At 39.6% G+C, this 23,240-nt stretch overlaps 1 protein-coding gene across 5 annotated transcripts; it reads right to left on the bottom strand.

Annotated features, from left to right (window-relative positions):
* Positions 1-1,046: 1,046 nt before the first annotated feature.
* On the bottom strand, positions 1,047-21,565 carry IWS1 (interacts with SUPT6H, CTD assembly factor 1). 5 transcript variants are annotated; one of them, XM_062582298.1, is made up of 16 exons: positions 21,504-21,565; positions 18,503-18,618; positions 16,346-16,402; positions 16,203-16,257; positions 11,612-12,287; positions 10,786-10,978; positions 10,492-10,549; positions 10,038-10,138; positions 9,108-9,258; positions 7,302-7,384; positions 6,916-7,045; positions 5,332-5,449; positions 4,438-4,549; positions 4,184-4,240; positions 3,872-3,983; positions 1,047-1,450 (listed from the first exon to the last, which is right to left on the bottom strand). In XM_062582298.1, the coding sequence occupies exons 5-16, from the start codon at positions 12,237-12,239 to the stop codon at positions 1,319-1,321; spliced, it is 1,875 nt and encodes a 624-aa protein (XP_062438282.1). In that variant the 5' UTR covers positions 12,240-12,287; positions 16,203-16,257; positions 16,346-16,402; positions 18,503-18,618; positions 21,504-21,565; the 3' UTR covers positions 1,047-1,318. The 5 variants fall into 5 exon arrangements, with proteins under 5 accessions (XP_062438282.1, XP_062438279.1, XP_062438283.1 ...); XM_062582297.1 differs by lacking the exons at positions 16,203-16,257; positions 16,346-16,402; positions 21,504-21,565 and adding exons at positions 3,168-3,328; positions 19,065-19,278 and having other exon boundaries at positions 1,362-1,450; XM_062582295.1 differs by lacking the exons at positions 16,203-16,257; positions 16,346-16,402; positions 21,504-21,565 and adding an exon at positions 19,065-19,274.
* Between the last annotated feature and the right edge of the window lie 1,675 nt (positions 21,566-23,240).

Raw genomic sequence — 23,240 nt, 5'->3', positions numbered from 1 at the left:
TTGCTACAAGCCAAAAGCGTCACCTGAGGCCAGTTACCAGGCCCTAAGTGACCCTGGGAACTTCTAATTCACATCAACATTTCTGTAAACAAATCTGCTGTGCTCCCCTGGAGCTGCTGTCAGCAGACAAAAATAGTTCCAGAGGCAGCAGTAGAGAGTTTTGGTCTGCTGCCTTTCTGCAGCAGCTGGGGACAAAGACCCAGCAGCACAAGCCATCTACTGCTGAGAAATTAGTCTCTTCCTTACCATTGGCAAAGTAAACTTTTCAGAAAGCCACAAGTGGGCAACAGAGCAACACATTCGTGCTATCCAAACATTGAGGGGAAAAAAAAAAAAAAAAAAAGAAATCACAGCTGTCAGCCATACAAAAATGACATCACAGCAGTATTGATCCCGAGCAAGGGCTCCATAGCTCCACACTGCCAACCTCAAGTGCTGAATAAAACATTCAGAGACGGGGCAGAGGAGGGGGAGAAGAGTGCCCATCAACCTGAGTTTTAGTTTCCCTGAGCAATCTTACAGACCTTGATTCAGAAGTCCAGTTTACTTGAAAAACAATCTGTTCATGGTGGCTGTCACACTTCACGTAATGTCCTTCAGCTGCATCCATTTGCTTCTCCAGAGCCTTCACCACTGAAGGCTTTGCCACTATCTTTCCTCAGGGAGGATCAATAACAGTTAAATACTGCAGTCTTACTTACATCAAGCATTTTAGCTCGAAGCCTCTGGAATTGTTCAGCAGCAGGTCTGCTGCTCTCCTCTTGAGCATTGCATCATGGGCTGAAAAAAGGAATCCTTAGTGTGGGAGACGGTCAATATTCCTGACATCAAATCCAGTATATGCAGATCTCCAAACATAGAACAACTGATTAAAATTCAAGGCACCAGATAAAGAGGAAATGGAAAATGGTAAACACAGAACTCACAGTTACTAGTTTTTCCATATACCAAATACCCACTTCTTTCTAAATTTCAGATACTCACTCTTTTTTCCTCAGTGTTCCACACATGTATCACCATGAACAATCAACAGACAGCCCCCCCCAAAAAACAGAAGGATGTTTTATTGTCTAAAGTGTTGCAATACAACAAATACTTGATCTGTACAAAGGACACAATAGAGCAAGTTTAAATACAATCAGGAGAAAGTAGTCCCCATATTCACAGTCCTCAGACAACATCTTATATACCAGAATCTGAACCAACAAATTAAAGATTTACTAAAAAACCCAAACAAGTTGTTAAAAAATTTAAAGGGCTCCAAAGAGTCTATGGGTGTATGTCTTACAGCAGAGGTCATGGGGTATTCTGTGAAGGGTCACAATGGCATCTTATTGCCCTCAATGCTGATTTTCACCGCATGGGCCGATCTGCTTTTTTTCCTGATATCTGTGAATTTCCGCATCTGTTTGTCCAGCCGACTCACCCCTTTCTTAGAGGTCCCCTGGAACTTAAAAAATAAAACTAATAATTACCCCTGAAAAAAAAGCAGACGCCCCAGAGGCTCAAGAGAAGTGATACATGAAAGGTTAAACCAGCAACAGGGATCTGATGAAGTCACTGCTGATTTCCAACTTCTTTTTGTGCCTGTCCCCCCCCCCCCCCCGCCCCCCAAGAGGATAAACAGTTTCCCCAATATATGCATCGCATTTATGGACACAGTCACACTCACAAACATCACACAGTAAAGCTTTCAGATTACAGCGGTTAACATAACCATGTTAGTTGTTTACATCTGGCTGAATACACAGTTTGGAACAGTTCTAATATCTATATTGACTGGAGCTTAGTGTCAGAAATGCACTTTACTACAGTGTCATACATACAGGCCTCCTGAGGATGGAAAATGTTTAGATTTGACCACACAGTAATCAAGTTGGATTAAGTTGACATATCAATTCCAAATTGTAATTTATTTTAAAGGCCACTGACTAGTACTTACAGAAAGAAAGATCATTGAAAAAAAAAAAAATAAAAAAGGAAGCGATGAGGGAAGCAAAAGAAATTTTGAAGAAATCTGACCTTACAAATTATTACAAGAGTTATTGCATTTCATTTCTGTATTTTGTTTAACTGCAGCTGAAAAACTGAGATGATGCAGCAGGTATTTTGCACAGATTTTATAGTGATTCTATAGAGGAACACCACTGAAGACAAACAGTAAGGTAAGGTACTTTCAATCCATAGTCAATACTTCCTAGAAACCAATTTCCCACACTAAACAACAGAAAAAAAAGTGAATATTGGAAATTTTACATGTTTTAAGTTTGGGAAAAAAACAGAGATATCCAAAATATGCTACTTGGTATCTGACAAAAACCTATTTTAGAATCTGAATCTCTTGTTCCCATCTCTGGAGAAGGAGCTCCCAACACACTGATTTAAAAGTGAGCTTTATCCATAAAACAGAGAACTATTTACTGGAACTGTAACTGGAATTTCACAGTGATTTAAAAAATGATTTATAAATAAATATGAAGCTTAATATCAACAACAATCTACTATTTGTGACACCCCTGCTCACAGAACTGAAATGCAGACTAGAAGTTGTCGAAACAATTCTTACACTGATACGTATCACTGATCCATTTCCCTCCACCCCGCATTCACAGCAGGGGATTCTTCTCCCTCAAATCTTCAGAGGTCTCATTCTCTACCTGCTGTCAGCCACCCCCTAATGTCTCACATAACTTAAATTCCTGGGAAAAGTAGGCCTGAAAAATATTTTCGTCTTGTTTGTACCAGTAAAACATCAGCCACGGAGGTTAGTATACAGTGACACGAGGTACTATACTAAGGGCTGAGAATTCCTGTCCATCAGTTCAGGTAAATCTGAAAAGCCTGATTAAGAAGTTTCACAAGGCTAGACTTGCTTATCTGTCAAGCATTCACATCACAGATTCAAAGCTATTTTTGAGTGCAGGTATTTTCATTTAATACCTGTCATTTGGGTACCCTGAAGTTGCAGAGGCAGATATCATGGTAGATGTTACACGTTACAGCGTATTTTCTCCTGTACATGTTCCCTTTGAGGTCAAAGTACAGACATTAGGGAATACAAGGAGAGGTTTCCAAGTTTAAGGTGGGGGATACACACTCCTCTCCTATGTGTGCAAACTGCCAACAGCTGAAGCACATGCACTGTTCACACCTCCCTCGAGGGATACCTCTCAAACTTGAGGAAGGCAGAGTGTCATGGCTACAGGGGCATCCTGTTGCCTTCAATGCTGAACTTGATGGCTCGATGTACTTTGCTGAGTCGTTTCTGTTCAGCAAACCGTCTCTTGTGCTTTTCCAAGCGACTAATACCTCTCTTAATAGTCCCGGGCTAGAAACAATATCTCAATTAATGCAAGGAAGGAAAGATAACAGCAGAAAGAGCACAGTTTCATTACTTCTATTTACACGTTTTGCCATGTACTCTGCCTTTAGATTATATGTACACAGTAGGTGGATGAATCAAAGCAAGGCATAGGCCTCCACTGAAGCTGTTAACTCTTACCAAAACTTTGGGATGTTTCCCCTGGAATATTATGAGAAGAATATGATACAAAAAAAAAGGTATAAAAGTATCAGTGACAGACTGATCAAATTACTACTTTATTTCAAAATGCTTCAAGTAAGAGGCCTTCAATCAGACTCTCAGCCTTGATATCAGAAAAAGGTTTTAATTGTTCTATAAGAGAAGCAATGATACCTGAGTGAAGGAATTTGATGGGCTTAACATAGCCCACTTGACAGCTGAACTTACAGTCTACTCAAATTAGAAACAGCACATGAAAAGAAGTGCTCTACTGTAGAGTAACAGCAGTATTAAGGCGACAAAGATTCCCAGGCTTAACCACAGATAGTGTCGGTCCACAGTGCTTACCCTGGAGGACTCCATTTCCACATTCCACTTTGGCCTGACCACGTAGTCCTTGTTGGAGGGCATTGGCACCCTTGCACGGGCACAGAATCCAGGGTCCCCAGGTCGGAGTGCCCTGAAAAAAAAAAAAATGCTGCTGTCAGAAGTCTTAAACAGAAGCAAAAATAGTGTGTTCCTCTGCTGAAACAAAGTACATAGCCCTGCCTTTAAAACCACAAAACAATCGCATATTGTTAACGCCGCTAAAATACTTCTCTTTTACCCTAATCACACACACACACACAAAAAAAAGCTTAACAACAAAACTCAACCTACTTTTCCTCTCCTGTTAACACCTTCTCCAGGTCCCTTCGAGGAGTCTGACCACCAGAGCTGCAAGAAAAAAAATGAAATTTTGTAGGTATCCTTACACAGTGAGCAATGGTAATTTTAGAAGGCAATCAAGTGTGATAAGGGAAATAAAGGAATAGCGATTTCTGACCTGTCTTTTTTCCTTTTAAAATTTATATATATTTTTCTTGATGGAATCTCAGAGATAAAGCTTTCATATCTTTGCCTGCTATTTCTACCTGCTCAATCTCCTCCGCTGAGGCATCTGTTCCAAATCTCTCTGTTCCCTCTCTTCTCTTGTCATGCCTTTGTAATTTGAAGTAAGGCCAAAGATGGGTCGAGACCATTCATCTGTTAAAAAAAAAAAAAAAAAAAAAAACCCACACACCCTGGTACTTCAGCACATCACTGGGAATAAAAAGGCTTACCTCCAAAGCATTCCAAGGACTCTTAATACCACTTCAAAGATCATAGCAAGCGTTTGTGCTTTCTCTCTACCATCAAATAAATGATTTTTGAAGATTTTTAAGATTTCAGGAAAACTCAACCTCTCAGACTGTAAGAAAGAGCTTTAGTCCATAAAGTCTCTTGCTAATGTTTGCTTTGCTGGAATTTCTCCCAGTCCTTAGAATACTAATGCCAGGAACTCCTGCGTGCCACAGTGAGTGCTATTCTACAAATACGCAGAACAGTTCCTAGAGAACAAAACAAGTTTAGAATCAGTTTGCAGTCATTCAAGATGGAATGCACTGCACGGAACTATCCTGTTTAAGAAGTAAATGTTTAGACATCTTCGTTGCCTCTAAAGCCCTTGGAAAGCACGGGAAAGTCTTCCAGCAGCACCTTCTTCCTTTGTTACATACAGATGAGGTCTGGACACCTAGTTAACAGAGAATTTGGGCAAAATAAATGCCACCCTCTGGTTTTAGAACAAGAACGAAGAAGAGTAAAGATGCATATGAAAGTAAGTATAACAGCGTTTGTTAAGAGTTTTACAAGTGAAACAGATGAGACTCCTATATTAGAGAGTAATTCTCTCTACTAAGGAAAATAACAAAAACACACAACAGAGACTGATGCAGAAATTAAGTCGCCAGTGAAATGTCACTGAAGCAATACAAAGGTTTACATACTGATTAGCTTCCCTGCCATATCCTTGTTAGGTCTCGACTCTTTGGGGTGTTTGTAAAGGTACATTACAGCTCGTCCAATCCCACTGTGTTTCAGGGTCTCTTGGCTCACACTGGGCAGCTGGAAGATAAAAGCAAATAGTCAGAAAGTAGCAAGAAATGAAATCTTAACATTAACTGTGCTAGCTGTTACTGAAGCCCAAGCAGATAACGAACTTTACCAAAAGCAAAACTTTGCACAGTAACTATAACAAAAGAGATTATTTTTCATTGTACCACCACCAATTTATCTTAACAGCTTTGTTTCTTAAACACAAAACAAACCAAGTTTCCTATTTTCTCCAAAAGCGTTTTTGCTAATATTACCCAAGAATAACGCTACTGCCTTCAATGCACTAGTTTCATAATGATAAAAATCTATGTTGCAAAAGGCATCAAATAACCACCTTTGCTACAGCACTTAAGGTCTTTATACTGAGTATAACAGGCTTCCTGAGTGCACTGCACACGTTAATATGCCAAAAAAGTGGAGGAAAGAAACAGCCATCTGCCACAGCAGAAATAAAGAAAGGAAGAGAACAGTCCCAAAGAGCAAAACTCATAAAGGCATCCATCTGGCTACTGGTTGCTGATTTATTCATGTTGCTATTTAACAATGCCATGGATACAAAAAGACTTAAGCTGGCTCCATGAACATCTAGCTCACCTGGTAATACAATGACATCAACTCTAGAAAAGAACAAATAAACAAACAAGCTGATTCCAGCAGCATAAAGCTGAGTTAGTAAACAGTGCTGGAACCCAAGTTAGTTAAATGTAGCTTAAATACAGATTAAACACAACTATATACTTTGCACTATACTTGCAACAAGTAAGCAGGGGCAAATAATCAAAGTTCCAGTAGAAATTTGCAAATTCTTATGCCAAGACAAATGTGTACAGAACTTCAACCAGTGAAGCCAATCATGGTAATACAACAGAAATTTCACTTCTATTTCATTATCAAGATCATGCTACGCTTTAATTTTTCTTCAGTGCATTCATAATGTAAGTGAACGATCACAATATAAGAGCGACAGAGAGAAGGGGAAGATGAGTGACGTAGCAGTTCAGATTTATCAGGAATCTAATAATGCCACACCATCAGGTTATTTGAGGAAGCATAAGGAAGTTAACACATGTAGTTCACCTGCGACTCTCAAACTCAGATTGCAGCACAATCTGACTTCTCAGGTTTTAGAGCTTTGGAAATTTCTTTTGGTCTACTGCTAGAAGAGCTATTTGCTTTATTGTACAAACATGGGGGAAAAAAATTTTTAACAACAACAATTAGGGCACTACAATTCCCTAGTCAAATTTTGTTCAACTAGACAGTACTATCTACAACACAGGAAATATTCACTGAAATGATGCAATTTCTAAGCCAAATACGTCTGTTCTGCTGTATTTCACCGCTACCAGTGCTAGTCCACTGGTATTCCACTCGTAGCAGCAACAGTATATTTCCCTCCATATATTTCCCTAAAACACATGATTATAAAGCCACAGCGAAGTCATGAATCAAATATGGTTAAAGTCAGTTCAAACCTCTTGCAGGATCTTCAGAAGTTCTTCTCGTATCTTTAGTGCTGGAAGACTTCGGTCTGGAAGAGGAGAAAGCCACTCTTTGATAGCAGACATAACACCACTATCAATGAAAGTTTCTTTGAGGTCCTGCCTAGAAAGTTTTAAGTAAAGAAAAGTCAAAGTCATATAACGTAAATCTTCAGATATGATGTACAGTAGTACATTTTAGGTTGCTTCAAGTTAAATCATCAGGTTTTAGGTTTTTGAGAGGCCACCTAGCTCCAGCACTTAACTGGAATAAAGAAAAAGGTTTTGTTACTTACTCAGCAGAGCTGTAATGTTACTCTATCAAATCTTCCTATTTCCAACAACCCCAAGACAATTAACTGAGAGGATGACACACTTACTTTTTAAGATGCATAACTACAGTTGGTAGCAAAGTTAATTTCTTTAGTGCTGGTTTCTTTTGTGTATTCAGCTGTCGATCCTCCTGCAGGGAGTTTAAGAAGCACAACTTAAGAGGAAAGCAGCAATTCTCATCCTTTACAACATTCACAATAAAGATTAGCCCATTAATAGAGAAGTGCTATTTGGGGAAATTACGCTAACTTTATCCCCTGCTCCATCTTCTTACAGTCCCAAAACAAATTTTATATAAAGATCACTCCTAAAGAGGGGTCCCTAGCTTAGTCAACATTTTCCTAAAAGGTTTCACATGCAAGAGAGTTCTACTCTGAAGTTTTAGGACTATTACAATAAACTAGAGTTTTGCAGAGTCCTCCTTATTATGCAGAGTTAACACAGAAATTTTGTTAGTAAATTCTCATCTGAATAACAGTAAAAAAAAACCCCTAACCAAAACATTAATAAATATGTACATTCACTACATATAAGAATATAATGGTATAACCTAGAAGTTTAGGATGAAGGTCTATGTAATTAACGTAACAGCTAATACACATCATGTGCACAACCAAGAAGTCCCAGTTTCAGAGACTACCAACACCCCAATCTCACAATGTCTGTTCAGTACCCAGGCTCACATCTCAAAAAGACCCATTACAATCAATATGTCTATGTCCTGCTACAGTGATACTTTTCTACCCACACTTAATCCACTGAAGACCCTTTCTACATTTTTTTTACTGCAATGAAAGAGATTCTTCTAACGCCCCTCTTCCCTCTGTCACTCTTCATACCCCAAAATGGTTTGACAGGTACATGCTAGAGAACTAGACACCTGCTGCCTTTGACAAGCACTAACCATTTATATACAATATTAAAAAAGAAAAGTTAGTGAAAAGAAGCCAAATCTATTAAAATCTCAGCAGATATTAAAATCGAGAGGAAAGTCCTTTTCAAGCAAAAGCTACCTGCAGCATTGGAGCACAGTTCTTCCTTTTGCCAGTATTTCAAACCTTATGGCTTCAAACATCTGACCAGGATCTTGTCAAAGACCAAGGAAGCCTCAGTTGTCTCCCAAATCACTACCTCAGTCTCCCCTTCTTCCTCAAACACATTATCCTTCTTATCTTGTTCTCGAAATACTTTTTTGATATTCATAAGCTTCCTCGTTCTAAAGTTCCCGTCACATTCCCCTAAACTGCCTGTGATGACTTATGCAATGCTATTTGTTAATTTGAATACTACTCCAACAAAACTATAGAGATAACAAGATACTTGACGAGAAACAAAACAATAAACTTTGCACAGTAACATAATAAGCATGACTCCTTGAAAAACGCAGTCTGCCAAGGTTTATTTCTTTCCCGTAATTGTGTTGCTTTGTCATCACTTACCACAGTGTTATCATTCAAGCAGTTCAGAAAAGGTTATGTGGTAATTGTTTATTCTGGACAAACCTCAAAGTACTACATATGCAAGTAATTGTATGATGAAATTAAAACATAGTCCATTTCTCAGTGTTCAAAGATAACATTCTTATTTTATAGTATACATATTCACTCTTTTTTATAGGACATCTGATCTCAGCTGATGTAGCTGGTTTATCAAACTTAACTGATTTTAATTTTTAAAATGAAAAGCTTTTCTGTATTTCAACTGAAGAAAATTCTTGAATTTAGATAAGCCTTCAGTAATGTACAGATTATTGCTTCTGAGTATCAAGTAGCTTTCTATATTTTAGCCGATACAAGATTTTCCCATAGAACAGAACCGCATTTTGAGGTGTCTTTGGAACCTAGAAAACTCACCTCAGCAGCTTCATTCATCTTAACAATCATCGCACTGACCACATCATCTGCGTCACTAATAAAAGTCCCACCATCACGGTTTCGTCTGCGCTTGCCACTCATACTCTTCTTTCGTTGCAGCATCATGTCAAAATCTGACATGAAGTCCATACTGAAATGAGAAAAGAGAGTTTGCGGATGGTCCAGAGAGTGTGAAGGCCATTCTGCCTTTATATAAAATAGTTTCGATTTCTTTATCATAACCTTTCCGGAAATCTCCAAAAACTCTGCAAGTACTATGTCTCGATGTCCCTGTATGATAATTAGATAGCCTCAGTTTACAAACTGGGAAAATAGCAAACAAAAAGCTTCAGTGGCTCAGAGGTACCCTCAAAAGCCTAAAAGATGACCTTCTAGCTTGTTGAAATAGCTAACATGATGTACACATTTGATACCCAGGGTTCAAGATGAGCAAAAGCTGTCACTGAAACTGACAAGAATTTTGCTTTCTTGTACTTGCAATACACTGCTCTTTCACTACTGGAGCAGGCAGGAAGGAAATGGGAGACAAGGTAACTGCAAGTCTTGCCACACCTTATCTTCTACATCAGCAGAGAAACACACCTGGAATTGTGATGCTCTTACACATGACCCAATGCTGAACTGCCAGAAGTAGAGAAAAACTGATTAGATGTTAGTTTTACTCAGCTTTTGATGGGAAATACCCTTCTCTGGAGCAGCAGCATAGGTAGTCTGCTATTGACTGAAAAGTGACTATATTATAGAAGTGAAGAGAGGAACTTATGTCATGGTCTTTGAAAACACATACTACTGTAGAAATACAGTCCCTTGCTTTTCTAAACCAACAGGTCTGGTCAGTTTTTGGAAGACCCCTTTCACAAGAATCTTGTATTTGCCATTAACAAATGAGTATACAATACACTGACTTACTGCTTCCCTCTTTTGATGTTATCATCAGAATCTGACTCATCTGCTGTCTCCTTCATGTCTGTTTCAGCTTTCTCTTCTTCCAAGTCCTCCTGGTTAAAACCCTGATGGTAAAGACAGTGCAAGTCAGCATACAGATTGAGACTGAGCATCTACTTGGATACCTGACTCCAATATTTTAAAAGCTTCCTCTAGACCCTCTTCAGTTTTCCTTCAAAGAGAAATAAGCTTTCCTATTTTCCCCTTGACTTTCATACCGATGACTCTTCCAACAGAAGAGCTGTAGGAGTTATGTAACTTAATGGCTACCTCAGCTAGTCTGGCACAGACGTAAAGCTTCCCTGTTGATATAGTATGTCCCTGAATGTGAATTCAAACCTGAACAGGCGTTTTGAAATAGTTTCCAACAGAGATTAGCTCTGACAACAAAACAAGAGCCACCCACAATAACACTTACTGTAAATTCCTCTTCTTCCTCATCACCAGATTCTCCAAATATATCTGCAATCAGGTTCCTGTGAAAGCAAGAGTATATCTATTTAAGATAGTAATAGGGAGCTGTTCATTTTCCTGGGAAATTTCTAATATGAGTATGGGGAGATCTACCTTTCATTCTCACACCTACTATTGACCTTCCTCTTCATACTACCAGTGAAGGTGGACACTCATTCTCTGGTTGGGATTCATCCGTTTTCCATTCTTTCTCACTATCTGCAACCCTGAAGGGATTCATATTCACAGAAGCACTTACTCTTGCTCATTTCCAGATTCACTGTCACTTCCAAATAGATCTTTCTCTTCTTTTTTCTTCCCAGCATTCTCTTTTCTTTCTTCTTCTTCTTCACTGTCTGACACAGCATTTTTCTTCCTTTTGTCAGATTTCTCTGAAGCAACATCACTATCTGATTCTTCAACATCAGAAAGAACTCGTACTTTTTTTGCAGCTGCCAAAAAAAAAAAGGAGCGTTATTACTTGTCCTAGTAACAGAGATGATACCTGGTCCTCCCAAACAGCTATCTTCTCTCAAATTCAGTTTGGACAAGAGCAAAGCTGACTAGCCTTCCTACATTAAACCAGTGCCTTCTCTACAGAAGAACATGTCCATTCTAAAGTCTCTCTTGTTCAGTCAGTAACTCTGTGTATGTGTGTCTGTGTATATGCATGTATCACATCTATCCATTAAAAAAAAAAAAAAAAACTTATTTCAAAATTGATTCACACCTTTAGCTTCAAAAACAGAAAAAAATGACTAGAGAAGTAACAGCTAAGTATTAAACAAATGACTGCAATAGCAATAACACTAAACTGATGCCAATATGAAGCATACTCTCTGCAAAAAGCCTTCTTTCTTTTACTTCCATTAAATCTACTTATTACTCAAAAGTGTTAGATACCTTTACATGCAAATGAATTTAGAACAGTGTCTTTTTCAAGGTACAGTTGCAATTTAAAAGCAAATTTGCTGTGGAGTTTCATATTCATCTCAGATGCTTTATTCACACAAAAATAAGGAATTAACTGTAATGCTACTGCATGTCACACCACATTTTTATTTTTAAACACTGTATTTCCTTACGTGTTTTCTCACTGTCATCTTCACTGTCAGAAAGTACGGCTGTTTTCCTTTTCACTGTCTTCTCCTCCTCTTTTTCTTCTTCATCACTGTCTGATATTTTTCGTCTTTTAGGACCGTCCTCTTCACTGTCAGAGCCCTGAAATCCTTCTCTCACAGGTTCATTATCAGAATGATGAGACTCATTCTGCACCTCCTCCTTCCTGTCCTCTCCATCACTATCATCAGACTCTATTTCTTGTTTGCGCCTAGAAACATCCTCGCTCTCCGAGTCGCTGGCCGGCTGCTTGCGGAGCTCCTCGCTCTCCGAGTCGCTGGCCGGCTGCTTGCGGAGCTCCTCGCTCTCCGAGTCGCTGGCCGGCTGCTTTTGTGATTCCTCATTTTCAAAATCACTGCTCTGATCCCTTTGAGGTTCTCCATTTTCAGAGTCACTCACTCGATGATTTAAGGCATCCTCATTTTCAGAGTCACTTAAATGTCGATTTGCACGGTCCTCGGCATCAGAATCACTGTCTTTCCCTCCATGAGCTGCTTCATTGTCTGAATCGCTTACATTGTGATTTGGAGGCTCCTCATTATCTGAGTCACTGTCTTTTTGCCTCGAAATATCTTCATTTTCAGAGTCTGTCATATGAGGCTCTCCCACTTGCCCATCATCTTCTCCATCACTGTGTTCATTCTAGAAGAGAAAAAATAATCTCAGACAACTAAGCAAAGAAACTATAAAAGGAAACAAAAGCTGTTCCAATTTTTTGCTTGCCTCCCCCCTAATTTGATTGCTCAATGTACTGCAGCCTGAAAACATTTCTATACAGAAACAGCTATTACACAAGCTGTGTCAAAGGACTTGCTATCAAATACTTCAGACCAAGAAAAATATTAAAAGATCGATGGAAGATCGTCCTCTTTGTTGTCAGTCATATTTTGGACAAGGTAACAGAATGAAAAAAAACTCCCAATTTAATACTGCTAAGAAAGGTCTGATTCTCCAAGAGTGAACATTTAGTACTTTTTTAAATAAGTCAGGCTTTCAAGAAGGTTTAGTCTGACTCCCCAGAAACAGGGCAAATAATAAACCTCCCATAGTGGTCTTTTTTTCTAAGTTTTCTAAGATTTTTTTTGTATGAAGTACATTTTACTCAAACTACACACACATGACATTCCAATGGAGCTCAAGTGCCTTTTCCCTCTTTGTCAACAAAGCTTTAAAACACATCAAGACTGAAAGCCTACGAATTAACAATAAAATTCTGAGAGGTGAGAGTGTATTTCAAAGAACAGACTAAATGCCCTTCTCCTTTAAATTGATACCTTCTATACCTATCCAGACATCTGAGATTCTATACATGAACATGCTGATCTTCTCAAAACTCTAGAAGTAAAAAATAATCCTTTATTTTTTTTAACACTGCAAAAATGCTGAGCCATAGATTCCATTTTTGTAAAAATCTTTTGCAAGCCAAACCCGTTAACAACATTACTGAAAACAGAACATCAAGTCTGACTTTTCTCTTTCCTAAAAAATCTAAGTTTCTACTTGAAAAAATCTGTCAATACTGCATTTACCTGAAAAAAAAAGACATTAGGCTATCTAAAATTTAATTTCATTAACTCAGCATACCTAAACAAGTCACTGTCACAACAATCCTGATTTCAACCAAGGAGAACAATACTGCAATGGAAATTTATTTTCTACAACTTCAGCTTCTCCATTTTTCAGCTAGAGTGAGCCCTTTCCTCAGGGCTGATTTTGTCTTTACCTTCTCAGCTGTAGACTCTTTCCACTAACATCTTTGCAGATTGAGTACTTACTGTCCTCGGAGATACTTTAAGACTTATGTGTCTTTGAGCTTCCAAATCTTTTCTCAGGTAAATTAAATCTCTAACAAGAGGACAGGCTTCCTATCTCTTATTTCCTATATTCATTCTGCTCCCACATTCAAAATCATACACAATAGTTCAGGTGCATCTATGCTAAACCTGAACCAAACACTACAATTAATCTTTATAATAGATGAATAAGAAAGAATTTTAAATAAAACTGGAATTACTTAAGACCTATGCTCTCCAGAATTATATGAAGTGGTAAATAACATTATCTTTAAGGTTTTGGATCTGATGCAATGCATTTATCCCCTTAGTTAACAATCTGTAAAATATTAACTGGTAAATGACTGCAGAATTACTGACAGAAAGATATTACACCACAGAAAGATATTACACCAGGATTATATAATATTAAAACATGCACTTCAAATATAGCTTTACTATTTCCAGGTTACTTAATGCTAGCTAAAACCAGCAGGTTCAATAATCTAAGTTAATACCTCTCTTTCTATTGTTTGTTCCTGTCCTTACAGCAATACAGGCCTTCCCAATAATGTTGATGGTATAATATTCATTATTTTTTGTCATCTCTATAGAAAAAAATCATGGTTCAGTCTGAATCTAAATTCAGACTTTTGAAGAATTAGATATGAAGGTTAAGAACTCGGAGAACTACAGTTTCACAACTGATGTCTAAGACCTTATGCCCAACTACTCTTGGTTCATTATAGTTTTTATCAGAATCTTAATTTGGTTGCCCTCTCCTGCTTCGTATCACCCACTAACAAACTAAGAATGCATGTTTGTACTTTCTCTCACTGCATTACTTAAGATGGAAGAAAGCAGCAGCTCAAAAAAGAACAGAAACAGTAATTCTGACAGTAGTCAGAATTCTGATCAGGATCATTGAGAAGTACTATAATGCAGAGGTCTGCACCATAGTTGAAGCTTATTACAATAGAAATTCTTTAATCCTCATTCTCTTACTCCCTCATTTAAAGTTTGAATTTTTTGTCTGTTTGTTCTCACTTGATTTCAGATGGCAAAAGCTAAATGGGTACTAGTAATTACGTCAGTAGTAATAAGGAACTTTGATAATCAAAAGAAAGAAAATGATACATACATTTCTGTTTAAACTATTAGGCTCATCACCTTGCAGACTGCCAGTCCAGAAAGTCTTTCGTGAACACATAATCAGAATTAAAAAGCAACTTGATTCCATAATGATTCTTAACCAGTCAGTATTTCTAAGGTCAAAAGTGTGGCTGTAGGTTATATAACCACCTCTTCAGAATATAGTACTAAATTACAAAGAACTTCTATGCAAAATACTTGGTAAGAAGTCTTTACAATTATACAGCAGCACAGAACATCTCAAATCTCTAATCTGTTACTGTAAACTGACAACTGCTCTTTAGAAGGAAGAGGTTTGGGGAAGGGGAGCAGAAATACATCCTAATAAGCTTTCTCTGTGTTCATACAGTACTCTGCAAAACAGAATCCCAGTGATGACTACAGCATCTGAACCTTACTCTAATATAATCACCTACAGAAGAACTGCTTAAAGAAAACACAGGAAGAAGCACGTATAGGTGTCCCTATCAAGAGTGGGCAGGCAGGTACCCATCTATTCTACTACTGGATCAAGAAAGCACAAGCCAGCGCTAATCCAAAAAACACATACTAGCCAAGTCAGTAAGTCCCATATAGAGATGACAGACAACTAGCTTGGACTCAGTACCACGTTAATGTAATCAGGCATCTTCTAAATCAGAGCTTGGGCACAGCCGACTTGTTCAAAGCCTAGGTAGAACAGATATGCCCTATCCTCAAGCATCAGTGAAAAGATATTCTGAATACAAATAATGAATCTGTGGATGTTTTGGAATATACTTTATACATAAAGCAGATGCAAATTTACAGTAAGATGACTAAACTCAGTGGGATAGCCTCCCCCACAACCTTTTTTACTAGTTCATCTCTAAAAAGATGCATTCAAAGAAATCATATACGTAATTTTGTAGTTTTTCTATTTTTTTCTTTTCTAAATACTTAAAGAAAAGAAAAGCTCACACATCCTCACAAACAAGTAGGTCTCAGGTAATTGCTACTGCATTTTTCTCTAATTCCTTTGCTTTCTTTTCTTCCTCCTCTTTATCTATAAACTTTTAAATTCAGATGTCCTTGATTTTTTTTAACTGACAGAATTCTGTAACATGAAGCTTTAGTACAGTATAAAATAAGGAATACATCAAAATCAGATTTACAGTGTTATCCCTCTACATAAAATTTCAGTTAGCAAATAGTTTATTGGATCAACATGCAACCACTTTTAAGATGTGACACACTGATAATTTAAGAAGTTCGACCAAACTGACCCATCCACTACAAGTTCATGAATGACAATTGTTAAACTAAGGCATACATTAGTCATTAAAGGCAGATCAGCAAGTTACACTCTTTTCAAAAATCTAAGATATTTGTCTGTTTGTTAACAGTTGCAGTCAAACCGTAGCTAAATTCATGAAGATAGCTGGGACTCAGTACCACCGTAAGAATCTAAGTCATTAAAGATTCCATATAAGCCTGACCTGAACAAACACTGTAAACATGATTTAATATTCATTACTGTACTAAAACTATGTGTTATCTAATTCTATTTTCTAAAACAGAATTGGTAAGGACATCAAGGAGAACATTTATAGATAAAGTGGGGCTGGGGGAAGGAAAGCCAGAAAAGAATTGTGGAAAAGAAAAACCCACATACCTGAGACCTACATAAGTAATTCCTCAGGATCCCCCTTTTCTTTAAAGTTAAGAACCTGAAAAAAAAGTTTGAAAATTTAAAATTTCAGTTCTTTATATCTGAGTTCTAAATTAGAGATGAAATAGTAATTAAATAGACTTAACTGATTAGGCTGTCTCAAAGGTTTTATTACATTTGAATGTCATTCCTCCCACATATTCCTAAAGATGAAGGAAATAAGAGGATGAGAGATATTTTAGGGTAAATAATACGATAAATCCCTGAAAGCTACACCTTTCAGAGAGAGTGGCTGCACATTATCGTTTGAATTGAATTTTGAATTTGATGTAGGAAAAACATCACTAAAAACTTTGTAGTAAAAGAAAATACTAAAAAAAAAAATCAATTGTTTATGATTTGAACTGAATCAAATCAAGCATTAAAGTTTGAACGTATACATCAACAATCAAGCACAAAAGTTATTTTTGTCTGGGTTTTTTCATTGCTTAGGGTTTTTCTCTCTTTTTTTTTTTTTAATTGGACTTTCCAAATTATTTTATCCACAGAGAAAGATTTAACAGCCATCACAGAACAAAGCCTTTAAAATACAGCTGGTACATGAAGAGGATTAGTCAAGGATGATGATAGCTCCTAATGATATGTTTTGGTTATTTAAATTTGAAAAAGTCAAAGTTTGAAAAATATAAATAAAAGTCAACCATTTTTCTTTATGTCAGATATCCAATTACTGTATCACAGTAGATAAAATTAAAATCTCACAGGAAAATAGAGGAGTAAAATCAACTGACCAGCTTTTGATTCACTACAGAAAAACCTCATTTAAATCGAAGTGGCAACACAACTCTGTGCTGTCATCAGCAATTCTTTAGATGAAAGCAGGAGTTAAAAAAGCACTAAATCCTTATCAAGACACTGTTATTTCTCTCACATGAAAAACATTTTTTCCTCTGCCAAAGCATTTTTTGACTGTCACAATACAAGACAGTGCCTAACATCAAACCAGTTTCTTCTGTTCTAAGTATCAACACCTTTCCCACTCCCTAAAAAACCCTTCCAAACTCTGCTTTACACTCAAATTCAAATAAACTGGAAGAACCTTCATTTTATACTTATGCAAAATCTTCACTTGTTTTCTAACTCTGATAAAAGCATGAACTCCAATAAAGCAAAAGAAGTGGGGGAGAGGAGGGCTTGCAAGTTATATCATAGGAGAGTGAACCAGTAAGCCTTCTGAAGCATTTCAGTCTGTTACAGTACATCACATTACACATTTTAGGCATTTTTTAACAATACATAGCTACTGAAAACACAGTCAGAATCAATCCTGAACTTTACATAAAATGCAACAGAATTTGCAGAACAGAATGAGGTAGCCTTAATTGCAATTTTGATGACTATCAAGAGGTTTACCAAGATATAATTTTACTAGGAGAAAACAGAATTTCATAAGCCAAAATTATCCCTTCCTGGTAAGGTCCTAACAAGAAATTTTCAGTGAGAAAGTTTGTTTGGCAGAGATCACACGGTGCAGAATGGGAAAAGAGGATTTCTATCTCAAATCACAAAAAATCCCTGGAAATTAAGATTAGCCCAGGAGGCGTCCTAGAAATTCACAAGAAACTTTCACCTCTGTTAGAGCCCTCTTTCCATACACAAAACTCAAGCCACAATTTGAGCAACTCTCTTCCACATACAGCTCTGGATCAAAGCAACTTCACCCCTTCCACAGTGTAGGGTCCTCAGAACAAAAAGCCCTTCAGAGGAAAAGAGAGGTGCTACACAGAAATCTTAATCTCTTTTCCACAGAGACCTACCCCTTTGTGAAAGGCAAGCAGAAGAGCACTGCACAAAATAGGCTTTAGAGGCAATTCTCTCAGAAGATAAGAGAGTATTTACTCTTTAGCAAGAAAAAGTATGCCTCCATAACATGTGGTTTTATATTAATATGCAGAATTTTAAGACAAAACTCAAGATTTCTCAAACTTTTTATTAGGATTTCAGATCTAAAAAGTTTACTAGCAACACCAAGAAAAATATTCTTGCAACAGAGCAGCATAATATTAATCTTCTTTATAACAGTGAACACCATTATGATAATTAAGGGGAAAAAGAACTACACTACTTATTCAGCAATGAATTTCTTGTCAGTGTTCCTTCTGAAAGTAAAGTTTGCCTGACAGGACCCTTAATAACAACTCAACGACCACAGTAAGCCTCATTTAAGAGAATATCAAAACCAACAAAGAACTTGTTTATGTAAAAAAGGCTTTTATCAGATTAAAAACAAAGTTTCAATGTACCTCTGACTGATGCCCTACACTTCCATTCTCAGATCCAGAATGCTGCTCATTTACTTCATCTTCAGCATCAGATCCCGAATCTCGCTCATCTTGCACTGGAGTAGCTCCACCATCATCTATTCCAAAGGAAGAAAAGGAAACAAAGTAAAACGCAATGACATCTCCCACTGTTTAATAAAACATTGACAGTTATGATGATCAGGAAGCCAGGAAGTGCTACACGGAGATTCCAGCTCCAGCACGGAACTAGTACAGAGACGGTATCTACTGGGACGGTTTAGAACATGCACAAACCCACCACAGGTGCTCCACAAAAAAGGACCACAGAAACTACTTCTGGCATGTATGCGAGCACTGATAGACACATTTATCAAAATACCGAGTAAGCGACGTTATGCGAAATGCCGTTCCGACGCAGCCAGGCTGAAGCGGACCTGTCCGGCCCGCCAGTGTCACCCCAGGCCCCCCGGGCTGGCTGCAGGGCCCCGCCGCACAGCCGCCTCCCTCACAGGCCCCAGCGCCCCGGCCGGCCGGCCACGGAGGGACGCTCCCGCGCCGCTACCTGACTGGTCCCCGCCGTAGTACTCGCTCTCCATGGCGGGCCCGGCCCCGCCTCCCCACCAGGCCCTCGCGGCTGGCGGCGGGGCAAAGCCCCAGAGCAGAGCTCGCCGCTAAGGCTCCGCCACCTCCGGACACCGCCGCCACCGCCAGACCCGAACAGGCCCAAAATGGCGCCTCCCCTCCGAACCGCCGGCGGCCGCCTGTGCACATGCGCCAAGCGCACCCGCCCCTTCCCCGCGCGCCGCGAGGCCGGCGGGAGGGGGAAGGAAGCGCTCTTCTCGCGGGAGCCAAGTCTCGCGCGGCTTCGGGCGGCCGCCGCGGGGGGCGTCGCGGGGCGGGGTGGGGCGGGGCGGCGGCCGTTGGGCGGTGACCGTTGGGCGGTGGCGCGTGCGGCCCGGGTCACCCTGTACAGCGTCATACGGGAGAGCTAAAGCCGAGGACGGATAAAGGCACAGCTGGCTCCTTCCCAAGCCCCCCGTATCATTCCTGCTCCAAATCATCACAGGGTTAGAGGGCAGTGAAAACAGCACTTGGGGCTCAAAGCACTTCATTTGTTTTTATGTTATTTTTTTTTTCTCACTTTAAAAAAATACTTTAGTTTTAGTTTGATGACTAAAGTGCTGGGGAAATCAAAGAAGCCTGTGAGAAAAAAAGACTGTCGAGAGAGGGGATGAATGACTGTACAGCAATGTAAAATGGTTATTTTAACAAAGATGACACCTTGGGAGAACAGTGGGAAATCTGAGAGACTAAACCCCCAAAAGAACAGATCAGTATTTAAACACACTGTCCAGAGCTATACTGTAGTTATCCAACTTTGCCCTTTAGCCAGTCCAAGGCTGGCTAGTAGCTGCTAAAAATTCTTCTAATACTGATGAAGGATGAGAAATCAAAAAAATGTATCTATTTGCTGGAAAAATAAACAGTTTACCATTTAAGTAATAGAATTTCTGTGCTCACTTTCTGTGCAAATTAATGCAAGTTAATGCAAATTAACTTTAGAGCAAGCTAGAAGGGCAAAATGCAAGCGCAGAAGCCGGCCTGCCTGCAGGCCTGGGGAGCCCGGACGGGTCCTGGCCACCACAGTGCGGCTGGCCCAGGAGGGAGCCCAACGCCGCCATGGAGCTGGCAGCTAGCTCGCTCCATGAACGACGGCCTCATCTGCCCTGTTCAAAGCTGCAGCTCAAATTAGTCTGCGTGTAGGTTGTTCCTCCCGATTTAGCCTTCAAAATTAATTGAAAGTTAGCCTTGAAACCCTTTAATTGCTCACTTCCGGAGTAAACAAACGGGCAGAAAGGTCCCTATCCTTCTCAGGAATTGCTGTGTTCTGATTTAGTAACCTCTATCCTCTGAACAGTTGCATTATTCAATTATATGGCTCGCCTACGATACGTCATTACAGGATTACAAGGGATGACTTCTGTTGCTGACAAGTTACTATAAAATGGATAGCCTAATGAGCACATATTGCGCTGGTTTCCTGCCTCTTTTCTTGTCCTGTGACAAACAAAATATCTTTGTTATCTGAGTGGGTACACATTAACATGTGAAAAGTAGAAAACATCTGTTGAAGCAGTCTCATTTAGGGTATTTCTAACAGAATTTTTATATTGCTACATGTTCCACTCTAACCGAAGGACATCAAAATGTGATAGGTTGAGAACTGTGGCCAAAGTGAGTCATCAGTTCTTCTGTGCTAGAGGCATTTTGGAATGGATGGCAGAGGGTGAAGCCGTTATTAACACTTCCACTCCAGCAGCACACACAGCTATGATGTGTGGTGTTCATTGTACCTGGTACCATATAAACACAGGTTAACCTGGTGACTTGGGTCATTACTCAAAGTGTTAGACTCTTAGGACATTTCACTCAGGAGAAGTTAGTAGTGGAGTCAGGTGTTTCTATAGGACTGCAGAGAATTGCAGCTGCTTAGCAAAAATGTAGAAATTCCTTTTTCTTCTGAAAGCAACATACATAAAATGTAAAGAGAATGTGTCTTTGTTCACAGCTCTGTAGCTCTTTTCCAGAAAACACATAGCTGAAAAGGTCCCTTAGCTTTTTCAGAACTGCCTTCTTAATGGTATCAGGTCTCCTTTTCTCCTGCTTCTTCCCTGCTCATGTCTTACTTTAACCGCTTTTAGCAATCCTTTTTTTGTACCGTGTGCTTTCACCTGGATCTTTCCTGCGGTAGGAGGCTCACATTGTTTTAGTTACCTGTCTTCAGTTATCTGTCTTTCCATAAAGAGATTGAGTGGCTTCTTACAACAGACTAAACTGAAGATACTATGACTACCTTAATGCAGCCCATAACAACATAAATGAAGGTCTCTGACCACAAAGCACTAAGCTAGAAAAGAGCAAGCTGGGAGTAATGTAATAGAAAATAATGGATAAGGGGAAGCATACACAGAAACAAGAAAAAGAGGGATTGAATACGTACCAAAATACCTGGAAATTGTACCAAGGTTCCTGGAAAATATGGAAGTCTCTTATGGACTAGAACTAGGATCCAAGCACTGTCAGAGTATGATGGTAACCCTCCTTGGAAATTGTTTTTGAATATGTGCTATGTTCTACAATGATCTCAAGCCTTCACCTTCAATTCCTGCTTCACTGAGGCTGCAGAGATCAGGGGGAAATAGAGAATATAGACATTCTCTGAAAGTAGAAGGAGAGATAGAAGTTATCAATTCCCCATCCTTCTGAAAGGAAACGTCCTGACATGGAGCCTGGGGCTGTGACGGCCTGCTAGCAGCACACAGGAGAAGGCACACCCCATGCCCTTCCTAAGCAACCTCCTCTCGGCAGTGCTGAATAACGGAGCATCACCTGAGGGCTATCCTGTGGGTAACACATGCATGTGGGCACTAGTGGGCCTGCTTGCGCGCACATGTGTGTGTGATCCTTGAGAGTCAGAACTGGGCGCTTATTGGCCTGCCATACACTCTGCTAATACCCACTTGGCTGTGTCCCAGGAGGAAGGATGGAGTGACACTCTGGCCTCCGGCCGTAATGGGATTGCACAGCAGGGAGAATGACCCGGCTGCCTGCAGGCACAGTAAGCAGCGCCTGTTGTGCGTGTGTGGAGGTGTGGGATGACACAGATCCCCGAGCCCTGCCAGTCTGCCTCTCTGTGCAACATCGTGAACGGGCTGGAGTGAAATGAGCCTTTCCCTGAGGGACGCGAAGCTCCAGACCACCAGAGGATGCAGCTGAAAATCCTCTACTGGTATGTACTTATTCAGTTTGCTTTGTTCCTTGTAGTAGCCTTTCCACGATGACAGACATCAGTGACTTAGCGTGACAAATCTGCTTAGGGGAAGGGAGGAGCTCAATAGGAAGTTATTGTAGGCAGGAGGGCTTCTGAATGAACTGTTTAAAGTGCCACTTGTTACATCTAATCCACCTCCCTTCAGAAACCTCAGAAAAAGGACTGGTTTAACATAAATGTATGCATGGCAGCCAGGACTCAGTGATGCGGAAATGACAAGGCCGCTTTGAATTATCTAGAGAGGAAATGTGAGAGGTAGTGCCATGTGCTAATTAAACTCTTTGATCCTGACATCAATCTCTTAATTAGGAGGCTGTCAGGAAGAGGAAGTTTTGGTAACATATGTCTATCCTGACAGACCTATCACTCTCCACTGTGGCAGGATTAAATTCGCCTGCAATTATACAGTTCTAATTTGCCACGTTTTTCAGGGCCTTATCCATCAGTGTAGACCTTAATACAAATTACTCCAGTGCCTTATTGCCCCTAATTGCAACTGCAAATGTGTCTGTGCCCGGCAGAGTCCTATAACAAACTCCATCTTCAGCAGTAGAGTTGTTCCCTCCTGGTGTCTTTCCCTGTTTGTCTACGCACAGCTCAGCACTTCCCAAAGCTCAGCTCCCCCTACACTCAGGCACTTCTGCTGAAGCAGCCCTCAGCCAGGAGCCTGCTCATCTTTTAATAGGAACCATGCTCTACAAAGCATTTAGGCTGCTTCTGCTTGGTATGTTGAGTCTTTACGCCCCTGGCCTTTCCTTTCTGGCTCTTGAGCAGGTCGAGATGTGGAAAATCGACCTCCCAGATTACCTTTGGTTCCATGTTTCCATTGCCTATTGCTTATATATATGTGTTAGTACAAAAATACTATACCCCTCTGAAATAATCCCCCCACAGTGCCTCAGTCAC

This window comes from Rhea pennata, chromosome 9 (genome assembly GCF_028389875.1).
Source record: "Rhea pennata isolate bPtePen1 chromosome 9, bPtePen1.pri, whole genome shotgun sequence".
Taxonomy (NCBI): domain Eukaryota; kingdom Metazoa; phylum Chordata; class Aves; order Rheiformes; family Rheidae; genus Rhea; species Rhea pennata.
The sequence above is the reverse complement of the archived record's forward strand: the minus strand, read 5'-3'. Positions and strand labels throughout refer to the sequence as shown.

Coding starts and splice junctions, on each gene's coding strand:
- IWS1 (XM_062582295.1), bottom strand. CDS start 19,098: ATGGAGAGCGAGTACTACGGCGGGGACCAGTCAG. Junction 18,619..19,064: donor CTACGGCGGGGACCAGTCAG/GTAGCGGCGCGG, acceptor CCTTTGGAATAG/ATGATGGTGGAGCTACTCCA. Junction 4,241..4,437: donor CAGCGGAGGAGATTGAGCAG/GTAGAAATAGCA, acceptor TTTTTCTTGCAG/CTCTGGTGGTCAGACTCCTC.